Source organism: Podarcis cretensis (assembly GCF_951804945.1).
Source record: "Podarcis cretensis genome assembly, chromosome: 13".
Lineage (NCBI taxonomy): Eukaryota > Metazoa > Chordata > Lepidosauria > Squamata > Lacertidae > Podarcis > Podarcis cretensis.
The window spans coordinates 39926535-39946506 of NC_137182.1; the positions used below are offsets into that span (position 1 = coordinate 39926535).

Consider the following 19972-nt stretch of genomic DNA (forward strand, 5'->3'; position numbering starts at 1 on the left):
TCGCCCCAACACAAGCATCTAGAATGGCAAGGAAGAAGTAGGAGTCCTAGACTCCAAAGTTCCCCCAGTGCTGACTTGCCAGCTTAGTTCCCCCTTCTTCCTGGCAGGTCTTGGCTGCCTTCCCTGACTTTACAACAGGCAGAAATTGTTCTCAACTGCTTTCCAGTGTTGGCAGATGGCACAGGTTCAAGTTTCAAGCAGAGTTGGGGAGGCCTTCCAGGTAAGGCCCCCAACTCTGCTGTAACTCATTCCGATGGTGGCTCTCCAATCCAGATCAGGGTTTCTCAGACTTTAGAGCCGAGATGTGGAACCCTGCGGCCCTCTTGACAACTCAGGACTACAATTCCCATCATCCCTGGCAACTTGTCATGCTGGCAGGGGCTGATGGGAGTTGGAGTTCAATAACACCTGGGGCAGGACCTAGGTTCCCCATCCCCTGCTTGTAGAGATTACACATATTACCTTATGAAGATTAAGCATATTACTTTTCTGCCATGATGAAGTGCTCGCTCTAGAATTCCGAGGGGTGAAATTTGGCCGCTGCCCAATCCCTTGCCCTCTCCTTGCAGGACAAAAGGCACACCTGTTCCTCAGAACAGGCTTCCACAAGCTGGCGAATTCCAGACATTTTGGACCACAATTCCCATCAGTCCTAGCTGTGGAACAAACAGGCAAGGCAAGTGGAAGATGCAGTTGGATCTTCTCACTCTTGGAGGGGGGCAGATGAGGGCCAGGGGGGTCTGGGGGTCCACAGCAGTGGCGACCCCTGACACTGGCCCCACCCTGAAATATTATTTGCAGGAGTGCAATCCCTTTTCAAAAAGCTTAGGAGCCGACAAGATTGCTTCTCTTAAAACTTATCTTCATTTAAAGTTTTAAGGCTTTTATCTTCGGGGTTTGTTTTTTAATGGTGATAGTTTGCTGCATATTTGCTTTTAAATGGTTTGTGGGTTTTAGCTGCGTTTCATGTACAATTTTATCTGCACACTGCTTGGAGAGCTCTTTGATCAAGCACTTTACAAATCTTCTGAAGAAATAACTTTTTGCCCCAGGAGCCAGCTAAGAGAAGAGGCGATGGCAGCAGGCCAAGTGCCGGTTGTCAGGCCCTGTCCTAAGTGCCAGTGGCTAACTGGGTGGCTGGATTTTTGCAACCCTCCTTGCCAAGTTCTCCTTTCTACTTCTTTGCCACCCACCCCGCTTCAATACTTCCCTTCCTTCTCCAGCTCCTTTGCGCAAAAACAGAGAGACATTTGCCACCCATTCTCCTCCCCCCAAAACCACACAGCTCCACTTCCAGCCTGAAAGAACTGCAGAGTTGTCAACATTTCAACCAGCCTCTGCTCCTGTGCCTTGAATGAAAGGTTGATCTGCAGATATCAGTGCCACTGGCGGCTATTTTTATCTATTCAATTTAGGCACCGCTTCTTAGCAAGCTGAATCACAGCAGCAAGTGATCACGTTTATCTCCATGCTGTGAAAACCTCCGCTTCCTGGCATCAGCCTGCTATGAAATGCACAACAACAGGCCTGACTGCCTTTAGGTGGTTCCCCCCCCAATCTTTCTCTTTTAGCCTATTTTCTACTCTCTTTTTTCATTATTTCGTTCGTCAGATTTCTTCTCTTCCCCCCCTTTATGTTTTTAGATAAAAGTTTTAGTTTGGTTTTTAAAAGGGGGTATTAAATTTTGTATTTTTCTCTATAAACCTTCATAAAATTTATTTTTTTAAAAAGGATCTTGCAACCCTGGGCTACCCTTTCAAAGGTATGTGACCCACAGATTTGACTGCAGTGCTGCTTGGTGCCCATTGGGCTTAGCAGGGCAGACAGCAGGGGAGCTGACAGTAGGTGGCGCCAGAGCCAATGGCATGCCGTTCCGCCCCCCAGCTTGGCTGTCAATAAGAAGGCAGACAAGTGGTGATTGGCTGAGAGCAAACTGAGAATTTGGTGGAGCCCCATTCGTTCTAATGGACCAGCCTCTGTTGTTTGACCAGCCTTATTGGGCTTAAGTTAGCCACCCACATTTGGACTCCTGCCACACGTCCCAATGGCTGCTCTAGATCGCCACTGCAGCCTTCTGCACACTGTAAATGCCAGCTCTGCAATATGTCTCCCTCCCTATCGCTTCTTCTGGGACCGAGTTTCTTCGGCTTGTGACCACCAGGAGATTTGCTTGTCTCGTCCACCCAATAAATGGGCTGGAACCGCAACCTGGGTGGGAGTCCAGCAACCAAGTAAGGAACAATGGGCCAACGTCAAGGGCCATTTGCCCTGCTGGAAAGGGGATTGGCCTCACTGGGATCAGCGACGCTCACATGGCTTCCCTCTCGCACTTCCACCCCTCCCCTCTCCCACATTTTGTCGCTCTCAGGAGTGTGAATCCGCTCCTCGTTCCCATATCACGCTGGAGTCATGAGACACTTGTGTCCTAGGGGCAAACACAAGATCGTCGCAGATGAAAGTGTGGAGGGGCGAGGAGGCCCAGCCTCGGCTTTGAGCCTCAACGTAGTGGCCAAATAAAAAATGAAGAAGCATTCTTTTTTGGGGGGAGGGGTCCTTGAGTGTGTTTTGACTAGACTGAACCACTCAAACCCACGCACGTTGAGAAGTACAAGTGCATTGTCAGAAGACCTCAAATGTGACAAAAAGATAGAAAATGCCCCAACCAAACAGGAGGGGAAGAGAGTCACTTGTAAAACATGAGGTTTGGGGATCAGACAAAAGCCAGACATCTAACAATGGCAATTGGTTTCACTGGAAGAACTGGAAAGGATTTGAGGCCTAGAGAAAGGCTGAATCCATCACTTGTTGGCTTCCATTTCTGGGGAATGGTGCAGAGGGGTGTTTGAGGTGGCAGTAAAGGGCAGCGAGTTAGGGGGAGCATGGAACTGGGGCACAGGCAGAGACAGGGCAGGCCGAGAGAGCTTCATTAGTTACCAAGCGCTCTCCCGATTTCCTTCCCCTCTCTGCCTGCCCCAAACCCACTTCCTCTTTCTCAAGGCCCCATTTCCGCAGCAGGTTCAAACTTCAGGCCATTTAAGGCAAAACAAAAAACCTGTCGAAAGAGATCTGTCGTTTCGGCAGTTTCACAAGTTCCCCGTCCCTCCTCTGCTGTGCCATCTTCAGAGCGCCACCCCGGAAAGACATGGGGGGGGGGAGGGAGAGAGACCTCAGAGTTAAGATTCATGCATGTAGCTGTCAGTTGGGGGTGGCTGGGCTGAAAGGGGTTGAATTTTGATGGGAGTTGAGGGCTGAGGTCCGTGGGGGTTGGGAGATTCTAGAAAGACCATCTTTCCAGAAAGTGGCTCACATACCTTGGACAATGGTAAGACCAGGAAGGCTCCTCCTCCACTAGCTTCCACAACGATGGCCAGGAATTTGGGGTTGACGGAGCAAAAATTCCCATCCCAGGTCATCTGGGACACACGGATGTCATCGTAACACTGGTCGGCCTTGACCGGCTGTCCGTAGACATGGCGGAACTTACTGGATCTCACAACTTTACGGCTCATGGTTCCTTCAAAAACAAAAATAAAAGAGTTTCACTTGCACATTGTTGGGGGGCATCAAATCACAATGGTCCCAGGGTCAAATTCCTAGTCCCATAAGCACTGGTGAGAGTCGCCAGACCCCTCAACCCAGTATTTATATCTCAGACCATATAGCAGCCTGGCAGCTAGGATGTCTGATCTTAGCTGTGGCCCCGATGGTCTCAATCATGCCACTGTTTCAAAGTCACACAGTCTGCAAGATAATTGAGGGTTGTGCATCGTAGCTCCTTGCAAGCTCCCCCAACCAGCAAAACCACACTTGAAGCCCCACAAACACCCCCACCAAAACAGCATTCAGATTCTGGGAAAGATCAGGAGTGGCAGGCAGTTCCACAAGCACCGTGCAGGCAGCCCTTTCTGGAGATGCCTGCACGTTTCAAATGTGAGGTATATGCAGTTCGATCCCATGCCTGTAAGAAATAAACTCCTGATAAGTCCATATTTGCTCCCCCAATGAGCGTGATTTGCTTTGAAAGGCGCCAAACTCTTTAGATTACCCAAGCAACAAAGCCAAGTCGCGTGTGGGAAAGGGAAGGCAATGTTTTTGTACCCGGCGCATTTACGCATTTGTCAGATCTGCATGCCATTCTTCTTCCAAGGATGATATATATGGGCTTATATTTTATCCTCACAACAATCCTGTGAGGTGGGTTTGGCTGAGGATAAAAATGTGCCCACAGCCACCGATTTCACTTCATCGGGGGTGGGAGCATTTGAAACCAGATCTATCTGACCTAAAACCAAACACTCGATCTATGACACCATGCCTGGGCGCAGGGGACAACAGACACATCACACGCCAAGGGTTGCTAGCCAATGTGACCTGGAAAGAAAATTCTAAATACAGCAAAATCCTGAGCACAGATTAAGCCACAAGAGATTTAAAAAAATAAATGATTGGCTTTGCATGCTTTAAAATGGGAATAGTAAATTTTGTGACCTGCCTCACAGGGTCCTGTGAATTAGGTATTAAAGGAGGAACATGCAACATGCAGCGTTTTGCACGTTGAAAAGTGCTTCAGGCATAAAATCATCAATACAAGAGCCCCCCCAGTGCTCTGCGAGAAAAGTCCCCTCCCCAATTCACTGCCATCTCCCCCTCCCAACCGGAAGGTCCTTTCGCCCCCCAGCCCCAAACTCTCACCTGCAGCCTCTTTTGCAGATGCACCACACAATGAATTGGAGACGAAGCTGCTCAGAGCTTTTTAACAGAGCCATCGCCCTGGAACTGTCAGAGCGAGGAGGGCTGGTCTCTTAAAGGGCCAGCGCTCAGCGTGCGTCAAGCAGGGAGCTCAGAGGCTCTGCTTGTCATATCTCGCCCTACACACAAACAGACACACATACACAGAGCATCCATCTTCAGGTCTCTCTCTCTCTCTTTCTCCCCCATCTCATTTCCTCTCCGTACATATTCTTCATCCTGAACGTTACAGAGAATTGCTGATACGTTTGTGCTAAACAGAGACACGCAAACGGTTTGGAAGGGATGCCTTGTTAAACCAACTATTTGGAAAGGTTGCAGGCTGCACAGGTCTCTTCGCTCATGCCCGAAGGAACAGTTCGCCACAGCCCGGCAGCTTTTTGGTAAAAGTATAATCGGATAGCATGTTAGCTGTTACCTGCTTTATCATTCTAAAAAATTATGCACATGCCTTTGTATACTTTGCTTCCTTGCTCACACCCATCCTTTAGTAATAAACAAGGCTGCATCCAAGCCTTAGATTCCACAGTAGCCCAAAATGTAGAAGGTGGTACAGGAACAAAATTCAGCTCCTTAAAAAGCAATGCTTTCATTTTTAAATAAATCCCCAAATTTCTAAGCCTTGTGGCTTTGAAAGTATGTACTGTGAGTTTGTTGGCCAATTCCAGCAAACAGATCTATATCACTACAACATTGTCCCCAAGTGTCACCTGCTGAGAGCCCACGGTTTTGCAAAAAAATAAAATACTAATGTTCTTTTATGGCTGGGGGTGGTTCCCTGAATGGGCAATTCACCTAAATTCTTGGAAGACTGTAGCTGCAAATCCTACGCACACTTAACTATTTTACACAGTGGGGCTTATTTCTGAGTAAATGTTAGCTGTTACCTGTTATGTGTGTGAGGCTATGTACACATCAGGGGCTTAAAATGCAGCGAGACCACACACGCACACTTACACACTTCCAAGAAAGGGGAAGAGGGGTATCTTAACCCAACAGACATGACCTCTTTGGTTTCCCCTGTGCGTGCAACCCCATATCCGCTTCACAAGGCTGTCAGCTTGTGTGCATGTGCAACAGTTCCCTCAAGTGTACACACCTCAGCTTAACTGCGAAGTGAATGTGGCTTACGTTTTCAAATCAGATGGCAGCTGGTTTGAGAGAAAATGCACCAAACCAGAGTTTTTCTCAATAAACTACAGGATGCACATGAGTTCTAGCTAACGTCACATGTACTCAGCTTCAAACACTCATGGCGGGAGCAAACTGGAGACGGAGTAAACAGCAGTGTGTACACAGCCTGAGAGAGAAACATCCATTTTTGCAGCTGGAATGAGCAGACAGAGGGAAAATTAGGGGTGCATGGTTTTCTCACAGGGCGGTAGCTACCTGAATTGCTTCCTGGAGGAATCTGCTGCCTTGTGGGATGGTCTGATGTTTGCTTCCACAGATGCTTTACTAAAGCTACTTTCCCAAAATGCTTTGCTGGCTGGGGCTGATGGGAGTTGTAGTATGGACCCATCAGCCACATATACAGTGGTACCTCGGGTTACAGACGCTTCAGGTTACAGATGCTTCAGGTTACAGACTCTGCTAACCCAGAAATATTACCTCGGGTTAAGAACTTTGCTTCAGTATGAGAACAGAAATCGTGCTCTGGCGGCGCGGCAGCAGCAGCAAGAGGCCCCACTAGCTAAAGTGGTGCTTCAGGTTAAGAACAGTTTCAGGCTAAGAATGAACCTCCAGAACGAATTACCGTATTTTTTGCTCTATGACTCACTTTTTCCCTCCTAAAAAGTAAAGGGAAATGTGTGTGCGTCTTATGGAGCAAATGCAGGCTGCACAGCTATCCCAGAAGCCAGAACAGCAAGAGGGATTGCTGCTTTCACTGCGCAGCGATCCCTCTTGCTGTTCTGGCTTCTGAGATTCAGAATATTTTTTTTCTTGTTTTCCTCCTCCAAAAACTAGGTGCATCTTGTGGTCTGGTGCGTCTTACAGAGCGAAAAATACGTAAGTTCTTAACCCGAGTTACCACTGTATATGAACCAAATTATCATAGACAGTGCAAGTCTTCATTCTTCAGGGCTCTTTCCTTCAAAGGAAACTCCGCTTGGTATCACTGCTGGAGGAAGAGGGTGCCGTGTAACAAGAGCATTAATTTTGGGTGGGCAACCTCTGGGGCAGCTTGAGAATTTGGAAGCCAGAGGAATTCCTGGACAATATTCCCAATGGTTAGAGGTATTCCAATCCTCAACATAGCTCCATGCCCACTCTAACTACAAGACATTGGATAAAGCATGCAAAATGTTGACAATTACTGTATAAAACTAAACTCATGCAAATCCAACCCATTTCACTTTTTTCTTTTCTTTTTGGCACAGAATTGTAATTGCCTGGAGGCCAGGCTTTTATTTATTCAAGCACGGCCTCACTGATAGGCAGAGAAATGTTTTTTAGGCGTTCATTCCCGATGAGTCACCAGGTCCAGTCAGTTGCTGCAAGAAAGCCAGGAGCTCTGTGGCACCTCAGAGACTTATGCATTTATTGTGACGTGATCTTGCATCCTAGCTAAGAGTGGAGTCCTCTTCAGCAGATGGCATCAGACAAAAGAGGGCTCTTGCATACTAGACATCTGATGCTAGGATACATTTGTTTCAGGTGCCAAGGCCTCTTTTTGTTTGGGGTTTTGTGGGGAAGGGACAGCTAGAGGATTGTGTGGGTGATGGTGGATCAGGGAACAGAAGACGACAGTGCGGAGAAAGAAACTAAGCAGCCCTTTTAAATCTAGTGAAGCTCTCTCTGCTCATCCATTCCAGCTGCTTGTTTCAGACAAATCCAGAGACGTCTGTTTTGTCATTAAACTATATAAATTAAGAAGGAGAAGCATTTCTGTTTGTGATCAGCTGAGAGCACAGATTTCTCTACTGCTGTAGGTTTTAAGTTAGCAAAGGAAAGCACAGGAAAGTAGTGTTGTTCCCTACAGATACTGTTGTGGGTAGATAGTGTGCTAATTCTTTTTCATAAATTTGAGTTTTATGTAGAAATCTCACTGACTACAACTGGCTCTTAGGCTGCAGTCCTATATGCACTTTACATGGGAGTAAGCCCCACTGAACTCAACAGGGCTTATTTCTGAGTAGACACATGTAGCCCTGCACATCCCATGGCCTTTTCACCCAACCTTCTATAATTTCGCGTATGTAAATAACCTGCCAGGATAACGCCACATCTTTATTATATATTTTTTATTCCGTTCCTTCAAGAAGCTCAGGGAAGAATGGATGCCTTTCCCTCTGATTTCTGCAACAAGCAGGTGTGTGAGCGAGACTGCCTTAAAGTTTATGAGTACCAGTTGCTGCAAATCACAGGAAGGGAGGCCCTTGTTTCACATCGAGTTTGAAATTCTCCCAGAGGCATCTAGTGGGCCACTGTGAGAACCAGAAGCTGGATTAGATTAGCCATTGACTTGATCCTACAGTGCTTTTTAAAAATTCCCCAATACACTTTGTGGTTAGCAGGGTCTTTAACCTGCCCTGCCTAGCATTCTCAACACTACCCCGCCTAGTGTAGGAAAGGATATACTACTACAATAAAGCTGAAATCTTAGTAAATGCCATTGAACTCAACAGGACTGACTTCTGAGTAGACACATATAGGATTGCACACATTTTACTTGGAGCGGACTTCCTGAAATTCATTAACCATGGCCATTCATTTCAATGGGTCAGCTGTGAGTAGGACTACCACTGGACGCAACTCTTAGCCTTTCAAGCAGGTATGGAGAATCTTTCCCAGACTGAGGGCCACATGGCAGTGGTGAGAAGGCAAAAGTGGTCACAGCAATGAATGCAAAATGTATTTCTGTGTGGCAGGTCTGTTTCTACACACCCCTTTCTCCACCCAGGAAACCAAGCGGCAGGATCAAAGTGCAAAGATGCATTGCAGCCAGACAAAAATGTCTGAGTAGTGTAGTTGGCCTGGTGAGGGGTGCGGTTGAGGAGGGGATATGGCATCTGAGGGCAGGGGTGCCAACTTGAATAAAATATTCTGGGGGCCCAGGAAAGCCCCGCCCCACATAATTGACCACACACCATCTGATTGGGAATGCTCATCAACTTTGTGGGGGCCCACCCCCTCAAATATTTCATTGTGGGGGCTGAAGCCCTCATCACCCCTTGCAGTTGGCTCCTATGTCTGAGAGAATCCCAAGGGCCAGATTGAGAGGCCTCCACTTTAGACTGACAGAATACTTTTTGCGTCAGCTTTTTTTCTCTTAACAAACATGTCCGTAAACAGGTGAATTTGTGCTTTGTAAGAAAAGGATGGCTAAATTTTCCAGCATCAAAGTATCTCCTGATCTAAAACACAGGAGGCAGTAATTAGGAGCAATAAAAAACCCCTGCCATGTATGTTCACAACGGAGATATTTAGAATTTCATAAGGGAGATAAAGCAAGACAATCAAGTGGCCATTTTATCCATCTCTGTGCTTTGTGATGGCCAGAATTTCCCAGGAGCTTCAAAATGTCACATTTATGTTCCTTTCTCGCAAGAGACCAAAGCTCCCCCAAAGATCTGGAGCACCATAGAATCATAGAATTGGAAGGGATCCTGAGTATCATCTAGTCCAACCCCCTGCAATGCAGCTGTCCCATAAGGGGATCAAACCTGCAACATTGGCGTTATCAGTGCCACCACCCTTTAACCAACTGACTTATCCAGGCATTCTCCATAAGTTTGCTTTTTCACCTTTTCCTTTCAAATATTTCGCCATTTGTACCATGTCTTTCAGGTTTATGTGCCTGAACGCATTTAACACTGATTGCTTTAACTCACTCTGGGGATTGCTCTTTTGGCTGAAAAGCAGGTTGTTGTTGTTGTTGTTTTAAAAAACAAATCAGGAGCAGCCTTTGATAATCTTTTGTTAATGCGGTGCCCTGTGCGAGGTCAAGTGTCTGTCAGTAGAGCATGAGACTCTGAATCTCGGGGTCATTGGTTTGTGCTCCACGTTGGGCATAAGATTCCTGCACTACAAGAGGTTGGACTAGATGACCCCCATGGTTCCTTCCAACTATAATTCTCGGATTCTATAACCCCCAATAACGAAGTCTAACAAAGTCCTTCTCTGACTATAGCTTGGGAACCCCTTTTTGCCCATAGGTATCTAGAGTCATTCTTAAACCCAAGTTGCTTTGTTTTTATTGTAAAGTTTCTTTGGAGCCCTTACGCCATAGGTAGTAAATAAAGGAAGGCAGAGCTCCTGCCACCGCACAGCTGCATAAATCCAAACCGTGTAGCTTTGCATCTCTCCATTCAGAATGGAGTGGACTATAAATGGAAATCCAAATGAATACAAAGAAGCCCGCAAGTGTATGCAGTATATAGCCTCACTGGGGATTCGAACACGCGACTACAGGGAAAAGGGCGGGCCTTAAAACAAGAGCAAGCGCGTGGCGTCGGGAACTGGATTGGAGGCGAGCTGAGCCAAGAGGCGGGGCCCAATCAGAGCCAAAGGGCGTGGCCCAACGGGACTGAAGCTTGCGCGCGCGAGAGGGTGGAGCATCGCTTTGAGTGGAATGTTATGGGTGCGGCGCTTCCGGGTCGAGTTCTTGACGTCCCAATCCGAGCCAGGCGCGTTGTGGCTCGCAAAACGCTATGAGGCAGGCTGGGCGCATGCGCCCTGAGAGGAACCTCAAGCCGCAGCTTCTGCCGAGCGCATGGGCAGTGGCGGTCTCTCCGTTTCCTCGGCGAGCGCATGCGCGGTGCTGTCGGGCGGTGTCGGTTCCGGGTAAAGCAGCGATAGGAGCGGCTGCAGGAGATTCTCGATCAGGTCGGCCATGGCGGCAGCAGCGGCGACAGCAGCCCCAGGCGGGGCGGGGGTTGTGCCGGGACCGGGAGCGCCGAAGCTGGGAGTGGAGACGGTGAAAGGGCAAGTGTTCGACGTGGGGCCGCGCTACACGGACCTGCAGTACATCGGCGAGGGGGCTTACGGCATGGTCTGGTGAGTGAGCGCGAACCGCGCGGAATGGCCCTATCCGGGCGCCGTACCCGCGCAAGGAGCCCGAGGCTTGGCTAGCTGACCCGCCGAAAGCGGCCGTCCCGGCCGCCGTAGCCTTTCCGACAGGCTTCCGCCATGTTGCTTCTTAGTTACTGAACCCCGACAGAGGCGCCTGCCGCGCTCTCGACGCTGCTCTCCCCGCCCCGACCCTATCCGCGTCGGCTCCCGTTGCTCCTCCGCTCCAAGGCTCTCCGCTGCCCGTTGCACGGCTCTCCTCTCGGCTGCAGCCTTTTTCTGCAGATGCTCTTCTCCCAAACGGCCCTGTGAACTAGGAACGAGCAGAAGCAGCACGCCTTGGCCCTGCCAAGTCATTGTTGTGCTCCGAGCCCCTCCCAGGGACTGGCCCTTGCCGGCCCGCTATCTCCTTGTGCCAATATTTGCCAGCTTCCTTGCTCATGCCTCCATTGTTCGGAGGCTGGCTGGTGCCTTCCTGCTGCTTTCTAAGGGCGCTTTTGCGCATTTTAATACCAAAGTGGCAAGAAGCTTGGTGGTCACAGCCCTGGTGCCCCCTTATCACTGCAGCACTTTGGTGGAGAAGTCGCGTCTGACAAACTTCTTGTTGCACAGCTGTTGGCACCAGGGACAAGTCTTGCAAGTCGGAGGCTGGCTAACCTGCCTTCTTGCCAAACCTCTCATTGCCATGTAGTTAAGTAATGCGGGAATGCTTAATGTGATGTCAGCCCCACTTGGTGCTTGCACTTTTTACACCACTATTCCTGTAGGCTCCATAGTTTTGCCAGCCTTGTTAAATGCCATATTGAGACATAGTGTGTGTTCTTTTCTAGACTTGTATCGACACTAGTTTTTTATATTAATAGTAGGCTATTCCAATCACTGAACCTTCAGAACTGCTGTATATGCCTCATTTGTGCCTCCAAAAGTTAACCCAGGCTAGGGTATTTGCAATATCCTATTGTATGAAACCTAGCCACCATATTACACCCAACAGCTTGGGTCTGGTACATAAGCTGCCAGTACCTGTAGCAGTCAAACTGTGTAACACCTTTTATTCTGAAGTATTCATTATCTCCTCGCTAAGCATCTGAACTTCTAGGCTTCTGTGCTTACACTCCCTGTCTTGAGAGCTTTACAGTAGGTATAGGAAACATTTGGCGCTGCAGATGTTGCTGAACTACAATTCCCATCAGCCCCAGCAAGCATAGTCAGTGGCCTGGATGATAGCAGTTGTAATTCAGCAACATCTGCAGGGCCAGAGCTTCCCTGTACCATGCCACCTAGTGTTGACTCTTTACGTCTCATTCTGCCAGCTCTTGCCAGCTGCCAGTACTTGTGCCAAGTGGTGATAATGGAGCCAAACAGTTGGGTTTTCTAAATAATTGTATCATGCAATTTGTATTGCTGTGCCTACTATTTCCTCCTCTCTCCCTTATCTTTCTGTCCTTGTATTGATCCTATTGACTTAAGATCCAAAACCTTGGTGTACATTTGGGGCTTTCTGACTGGCTTGCATGGAAGCAGTTCCCCTTGTCAGCTGCTCTTGTGGATCACCAGACTGTTTTCTTCCAATGGGGGAGAGGAGGGGAAAAAAGGCATTTGGCAATTTGGAGAAAGAATGTATGCAAGCTTTTATACTGAGGATGTGCACAGTCTATGCATGTGCACAGACCCAGAGGTTACCATCTGCATGTGTCTTTTGTCTTCCTTTCCCCACAGCTCTGCCTACGATCATGTCAACAAGATCCGGGCTGCCATAAAGAAGATCAGTCCCTTTGAGCATCAGACGTACTGCCAGCGCACACTGCGAGAGATCAAGATCCTTTTGCGCTTCAAGCATGAGAATGTCATCGGCATCAATGACATCCTGCGTGCACCTACCATCGACCAGATGCGTGATGTGTATCCTTGAAAACCACTGTTGTCCCTTCCAAGCCTGGAAGGGCACCTACATGAAAACATGTTTTGATGCCCAGAGGCTGTGGGAGTCACACTGTGATCTGCATAGAATCAAATGTGTGGCTCCGAGGCTTTGGCTGGCACACAGCATAATGATGTGCTGTGGAATTGCTGGGAAAAGATTGCGCCAGCATCTGCATTGGCTTCCCGTTGTCTTCTGAGCATGGCTCTGGGCGTTGTGCTTTTAATGGGTTAGGGCTAAAATGATCACTTAGATCAAGAATGCTCTTTCAGTACAATGCCTCTGAATAGGTTTACATCACAAGCATGTGAAGAGGCGGTGCTATTAGCTGCATCATTATCAGCAATACATTCTGCTTGGCAGTCATTGGAAGTGTTAGCAACACTCAGTATCTGGCTGGACTACACCTATGAAAATCTAACTCAGCCTGAGGGACAAATTGTGGGTGGCATCATGGGTGGCTCAGCAAGGTGTGTGTGCATTTTATGGTTCCCCCTTCCCCTCCCAAGATGCTCCTTTACGTACAGTACTACTATTAAAGTTGTTTTTCTTGACTGTTGCTCTTGCTCCCTCTTTCCTGGAGGGGGCACCATTTCTCCCTCTGCAGATATATAGTTCAGGATTTGATGGAAACTGATCTCTATAAGCTGCTGAAGACCCAGCAGCTCAGCAATGACCACATCTGCTACTTTCTCTACCAGATTCTCCGAGGGCTGAAATACATCCATTCTGCCAATGTGCTTCATCGGGACCTGAAGCCCAGCAACCTTCTCATCAACACCACGTGTGACCTGAAGGTGGCATTCAGCAACTTTTGCTAGACTCTTTCTTCCCCTCTCCTGCTGACACCAGCTTTCTCCCACCCTCACTCTGCATTTTGCAACCTTAGATTTCTGCTCATCCTGGGTTTGCTACTCATGCCCGTCCCATCTCTCTCTCCTCACAGATCTGTGACTTTGGCCTGGCTCGAATTGCAGACCCAGACCATGACCACACAGGTTTCTTGACGGAGTACGTCGCTACTCGCTGGTATCGAGCCCCTGAAATCATGCTTAATTCCAAGGTAAGATAGTCAGAGTGAAGACAAGTGATGCAAAGTTCAGTTGGAAGTGAGGTCTCTCAACTTCTTGGGGGGGGGGATTAACATAGGCATGAAAGCAACATGAAGACATTTTCTTAATTTAATAACACTTAGCTCACACCCACCAGATGGGTCTTTATTTTTTCAGTAAATCTGAAAATCTGGGGAGAGATGTCTTCCTGAATCCTGTACTTTTGCTGGGGCCATAGTTTCAGGCTTTCAATGCCTCATAAAGAAAGGAACCTTAAATTTTCATCCTGCCAGATAGTCACTGTGCAAGGAGAAAGCAGCCTCTTTATGAGCTGTGGGCTAGTTATGCATGGCAGGGAAGCCCAGAACCTGGTTCTCTTTCCATGTCTTTTACCCCCTTCTTAGGGCTACACCAAGTCTATTGACATATGGTCTGTGGGCTGTATCCTGGCTGAGATGCTGTCAAACCGACCCATTTTTCCTGGCAAGCACTACCTGGACCAGCTGAACCACATCCTGGGTAAGGGGAAAATATCGGGGAGTAAAGCATTTGGTATTGGAGGGGAGAGGTTTTTGGCACTCGCCATTGAATGGCCAACTCTGCCTCCTTCTTGGTCTCTTTTCAGTGCCCGAGGCCTTGCTTGTTACAGAACTTGAAAACTATTTTCCCTGTCCAATATATCCAACAAAGTTCTATCTGCCATCTCTACAGGTATTCTGGGTTCCCCGTCTCAAGACGACTTGAACTGCATCATCAACATGAAGGCTCGCAACTATCTCCAGTCGCTGCCCCAAAAGCCCAAGGTTCCCTGGGCCAAACTGTTCCCTAAGGCTGATCTCAAAGGTAAGGGAGGAAGAAGGCAAAGGGTGTTCAGCCACTTCTGTGTCCCAGCATGCATTGCTCATTGTTGTCCATTCTCACATTCCAGTGTTTTCCCAACTATTTGCCTAATTATACTTCCCAATATAACCTAAGCCAGAAGTCTTTAAACTCTTTTGTTTCATGCTCACCAGTGACTGCTGAAAGAGAAGGTTCCCATTAGCCTGTGCAGGTTGCAGTTTCCCCCTCACTGTTCAAATATAAATGTTGCTCAGCCCACCTGCATTTCCACCCAGTGTGACCAGGACTTTTGTGTCTCTCATCACTCTTGCCATGAAGGGGTATGAAAATTAGCATGTCCTGAAATTTCCTTTTGATGCAGCTATTAACAATATAAGAGCTGTAGTCTTGTTTCTAATTAATAACATAAACACACAGCCACACCCTAGACAAAGCAATGGGACAGGCTATACTTGAATCCCAAAGGAAAGTGGATTGTTGGGACTTCAAATAAAAAACACCACAGAGCAGCTTTATGCAGACTTCTAGAGGAAAGCAGGCCAACTGAGAAGCATCTGATTTGAAATAACTCATTCCCTGATAGGGGATGTTCATAACATTCTGTGCCCTCACAACTGAGGATAGGATAAAAGTTCTTAATTAGCATTCAGAGGTAATGCCAATCAAATTGTCAGCTACCAATAAAGGTGGACAAAACATAGTGTTGATGCTAATGTTAGACCCCTTGAAGCCAAGACAACTGAGATTGTTGCACTATGGTTATCCTCTGTGCAGCTTACAGTTCCCCAAACAAATTATAATTCATCCACAAAAAGATAAAACATTGAAGGTATTTGGAGCTGTTTATGGTGGTTCCTTCTGCTCTTTGGCAGTTGGGGGCTGGCTGATGGTAAATGTTGCAACTCAGAGAAGATGCCTTGCCACAATCTGTCAAATTGTTGTAGCCCAATCCAGCGCATGTTTCACTTGGAAGCTACTCCCACTAAGTTCAGTGAGACTTACTTCCTTTAAGTTGAAAAGCAAATAACTCGAGACTTAAAACAGGCAGCAAACAATTTCTTCTAAAGAGCAAGAAACCAGCCAGAGTGGCATTTGGATGTTCTTAGAATACAAAAATGTGAAGAGACTGTTGGAAGGAGGACAGGTGATGGCTGAGAAGCTAAATGAATTGTCCCTGTTGAGGACATGTACGGTGTGTGAGAGCTCTCCTCTATGACAGTGTTTGGAATACAGAGGACTAAGGAGCTACATTAAATCAAGATGATACACAGGGAAGATTTCTAGGAGCTAATTGATAAGTTTCAAATTGCAATTGGGGACAGATTGCATTTACCTTAGAGTCCTTAAAGACCTTAGATGTTACAAGCCCAGCAACTTCACAAGTATGTGCAACTTGTCAGTGTAAGGCCAATTTTAAAGAAAGGATTCGGGGGTGAATTGCAAATGCCACACCTGTAAGTCTTGCTGTTACAGGTCAGTTGGTAAAAGCATTATGAAAGCCAGTTATTAAGTGCATAAGAGAGATTCTGGGGTTATGGTGAGCAGCTCACTGAAAACATCAACTCAGTGTATCATTGCTGCGAAAAAAAGGCATTCGGATTTCCCAGGCACTCAAATGTTGAATTTATTGGAAAGGGGTTGAGAATAACACTCTGGTGCCTCTCCTTAAACCTGTACCAATGCCTGAGCTAGAGGAGTGCCGTTCTGGACCACGTCCAGGCCATGCAGGGTAGTGCAGACTGGGAGAAGGTACAGAAGTGAACAGCCAAGGTGGTCAAGTGCGGTGAAGCATCTTCCCTAGGAGGAAAGAGCAAAGCCTGTGGGGCTGGTGGTCGCCAGCATAGATCGCATTCAAAGGGAGTAGACGCATTTGCATGGCGCGATTGTGATGTCGGCAACTGCCCATATTCACAACGGAGAAAAGGAACGTCCACTTCGAAAACAAATACACCTGTGAATAGGCACAAAATGGAGAGAGCTGTTGCTGCACAAGCAAGGCATGGAAGCGTCTACCTGGCCGTCATTGGAAACAGGATGCTGGGCTAGCTGAGCCCTGGTCCTGATCCAGGAGGAATCTTGCTATGGGATGCTGTCGGTGATGCCAGTCACCCTTCATTGCTCTCTGCTGCCACCTGTGGCCAGATTCCAGCCCTGCAACTATTTGCTGGCACAATTTTGTGTGTGTTTGTGTGCGCATTTTCTTCCTGTTGCCATCTGCTGTCTGGCTGCTGATACTGCATCCTGTTTCCCCCACCCTCCTTTCCCTTTTTCAGCTCTGGACCTGTTGGACAAAATGTTGACCTTTAACCCTAATAAGCGCATCACGGTGGAGGAGTCCCTTGCCCACCCTTACCTAGAGCAGTACTACGACCCCTCAGATGAGGTGCTGGACGCTTTGGTTCTTGGGGTTTGACTACCGTTCGAGGGGATTTGGGAGCGCAGGGCGAGGAACAAGAAGGCAGGAGTGCAATGGGCTAGGATGGGCGGACTTGGGAAACGAAGGAGTTTGGGGACCAGGATGCCTTGATATTTACATCTCTCCCTTTGCTCCACGCTTAGCCGGTGGCTGAGGAGCCTTTTACCTTTGACATGGAGCTGGATGACCTGCCCAAAGAGAAGCTGAAAGAGCTGATATTTGAGGAGACGGCACGATTCCAGCCTGGCTACCAGGGGCCCTGAGGGGCTGTTCGGACCACTGGTAGGTCAGACAGCACTGCGGGTCAAGAGGTGGTTTTAGTAAATCTGCCTGACCTTGGGAAGGCCAGCTGTGGGGCAGAAATATGTTGGCCCAAGTTACTCACATGATCGGTGTTGAACGCAGTGATTCTGTAGTGGCTTGTTCCCACTACCAGTTACCTTGTGACATCCCCTTGGTGGAGATTCCACTTCCCGGTACCTACAGTTCCATGAATGGACTGGGGATGTCCAACGGGGTGGAGCAGATCCTTGCTGCAATCCGCTTAAGTTATGAAACGCACATGTGAAGGAACCTGGAGAGAGAGTTTTATCTGAACTTTGCAGGTGTATGTGGCCAGAGAAGTTTTATGTCGCCTGATCATTGCCTGCAAATACTTACGCATATACACACACATACACCATCCAGTTGTTGAGGCATTATCAAGACTTGTTAGGTAGACATTTTTGCTATTACAAATTTCAGAAATGTGTGTGTTTGCTATGTGGATGGTTTTGGGTTTTTTCAGTTTCCCCGCTGCAGCTAAGCGATTTAAATGTTGCTGCACTGTGTGATTTGTAGACAGGACTCCTAAGTATTGGTGTCTGTAATCCTCATAGGATCTCTTTTTGTTCCAGGTCTCTGCTTCACCAGGAGATGATTTGGGACTGTACCCAGCTCCCCTACTGGATTTTAGAGGGGAGCACAGGATTCAGGGGGTACCAATTTGGGGGTGCCCCTGTCGACTTGCTGTACAACTGCGCTTTGCTACGTGGCTGTGAACCCTGGTAACCCATCTCTGGACCCCCTTAATGTGATGTGTCAGGGTGAGACCCTGGTGCCCAGGTTGGGGAAGGGGAGGGGAGTACCCTCCCCTACAGGAGGAAAAGGAAATCGGTTTCCCCTGTCCTTTAACCCCTCCCTCAAAGAAATTGAAGGGAGTGGAGTGTCATCTCCTTTTTTTGGCATTTTATTGTCTTTGTTAACGAGTTAATAAACTAATGCTGATTTTTTAGCAGGGCCATTTTCTGATCCCTTGGGCATTATTAACAAAGGGAGTTGAACCTAAATCCTGGCTCCTGGACTCTCGCTCTTGTAATCCACAGAACCACATGACTGTTCCACAACTGGGAACAGAGCCCAAGGGTTCTGACTCTCTCCCCCGCCCCCCCACTACACTCCTTGAGAACTCTCAGGAGTCCTGGTTCCTCCCTTCACAAATGGAGGGCATGTATGTGCTGGTTTTTTGTCTGCTGGTTAGTGCCATTTTTCAAACACCTTTCATGCACATCTCTAACCTTAACTCGTCACTGTGGGCAGCAGCTGTTATGCAGCGCAAGATCTTTATGAAGCTTGAAAGGTGTGCCTGTTCGGAAGAGGGGGGAAATGTCTCCCCCTTCTGCCTCGGTGGTTGTGCAGATGAAAAGGAAGGCTTTCAACTTCATTTGCTTCCTCTTTTAAGGCAAGGTTTGTGGTTGTCTGCCTCTCCCTCCCTCCTCCCCCTTTCCATTTCGCATCTTGATAAATTGGGCAGTCGGGGTATGTGAACCCTTTGACGTCCCTCAAGAAACCAATTGGCCTCTGCAACGGCACTGCACTTTTGTCTTCTTGCTGCTACAAACTAACATGGCTGCCCTCTTAATTCCCCCCTCCCTCCACTTTCATCAATGATGTTCTTAAACAATGTGTGCAGAATTTTACCCTCACCCCCCCCCCATTTGCCTTGGTCAGATCAAAGTCCAACAGTGATCAGGGGCCTGCAGCTATCAGCAAACATGAATTTTACAAGGGAGGGGAAAGGCTGGGAAGATGACGGACGATCACATCTTGTGTGTCCTGAGGGGACAACCCAGTTGCCCCGTAACAACCAAACTCTTGAGGGGAGGAGGTATTTTGGATATGCGAGCACTAAACCAGGAACAAGCGGCTAGACTGTTGTCTGCTGAAAGTATTGGGAATGAAGCAACCTTGGTTGAAGGCAAAGCTTTTGGGAGGGAGCACTACTTTTTAGATGGACTAACTTCTGGATTTTAAGCCCTCCCATCTCCGTGTGTGCCATTTTGGGGAGGGGGGTACCAGTTTGGATGAGCATGAACTGCCAGAACCTTCGGGTTCCCAAAGATAGAAATTTTGCAAGCAGAAAAACGGGAATGTGGATTTTGTCTGTTTGTTTGTTTCCTTAGCTTATCTAGTTGAGTGAGGAGGAAGTCTCTGTTCGGACAGTGTTGCCTGTTTGTCCATCCATGATGGCATGCTAAATGGGCTTCCTCCTGGGGCGTGTAATACTATGAGGGAACTTGGATTGAAGGGAAATAATGCCTCCCCATCCCCTCCTGCTTTGAATTGTATAAAAAGACCCTGAAATAAATCATTCCTTTATTCCTTCAATGCCTCATTTTGTCTTATTTTGGAGGGGGAAACATAGGTACGTGTATTTTTAACTGTCTGAGAACTTAAGTTGTTTTTTCCCCAGGAGGGTTTGGGGTGTCGAGAAAAAAAGAAGCTTCAGGCAGACATCTGCCCCTACTAAACATCAAGAAGGAAGACTGGCCCAGAAGGAAGACTTGGCTGCAGGACTAGCTTTTCACTTAAAAGTTTAGTCCACAATGAAGATTCAACAGGAACACTTGCATCTCCATTGTACAAGGGGTAGCAGCGCTGCCTTGAGTTCAGTATCTTAATAGACATGACTGTAACAGGAAGGAAGTGGCCTGTGGTGAGAGG

General features: G+C 47.8%; 2 protein-coding genes across 3 annotated transcripts in view; one reads left to right on the forward strand and one right to left on the reverse strand.

Moving 5' to 3' along the window:
* Positions 1-19972, reverse strand: part of CORO1A (coronin 1A) — an 83815-nt gene that overhangs the window by 10837 nt on the left and 53006 nt on the right. Inside the window, exons 1-2 of one of the 2 annotated variants that reach the window (XM_079951117.1) lie at positions 4693-4845; positions 3312-3514 (exon numbers count right to left, since the gene is read on the reverse strand). In XM_079951117.1, coding sequence (XP_079807243.1) covers positions 3312-3509 — 198 coding nt within the window. In that variant the 5' untranslated portion in view covers positions 3510-3514; positions 4693-4845. Of the gene's footprint in view, positions 1-3311; positions 3515-4692; positions 4846-19972 lie in introns of those variants that run through there. The other variant, XM_079951118.1, reaches the window with a different exon arrangement.
* Positions 10486-19636, forward strand: MAPK3 (mitogen-activated protein kinase 3). The gene is made up of 9 exons (XM_079951144.1): positions 10486-10749; positions 12481-12663; positions 13290-13479; positions 13629-13745; positions 14139-14253; positions 14446-14577; positions 16848-16957; positions 17134-17272; positions 17887-19636. The coding sequence occupies exons 1-8, from the start codon at positions 10586-10588 to the stop codon at positions 17251-17253; spliced, it is 1131 nt and encodes a 376-aa protein (XP_079807270.1). The 5' UTR covers positions 10486-10585; the 3' UTR covers positions 17254-17272; positions 17887-19636.

Bases quoted from the DNA above. Each gene is read 5' to 3' on its own strand.
- MAPK3 (XM_079951144.1), top strand. From the start codon at position 10,586: ATGGCGGCAGCAGCGGCGACAGCAGCCCCAGGCGGGGCGGGGGTTGTG. The intron at 13,480-13,628 runs GTGGCATTCAGC...CTCTCCTCACAG, and splicing joins ACACCACGTGTGACCTGAAG to ATCTGTGACTTTGGCCTGGC. The intron at 14,578-16,847 runs GTAAGGGAGGAA...TCCCTTTTTCAG, and splicing joins CCCTAAGGCTGATCTCAAAG to CTCTGGACCTGTTGGACAAA.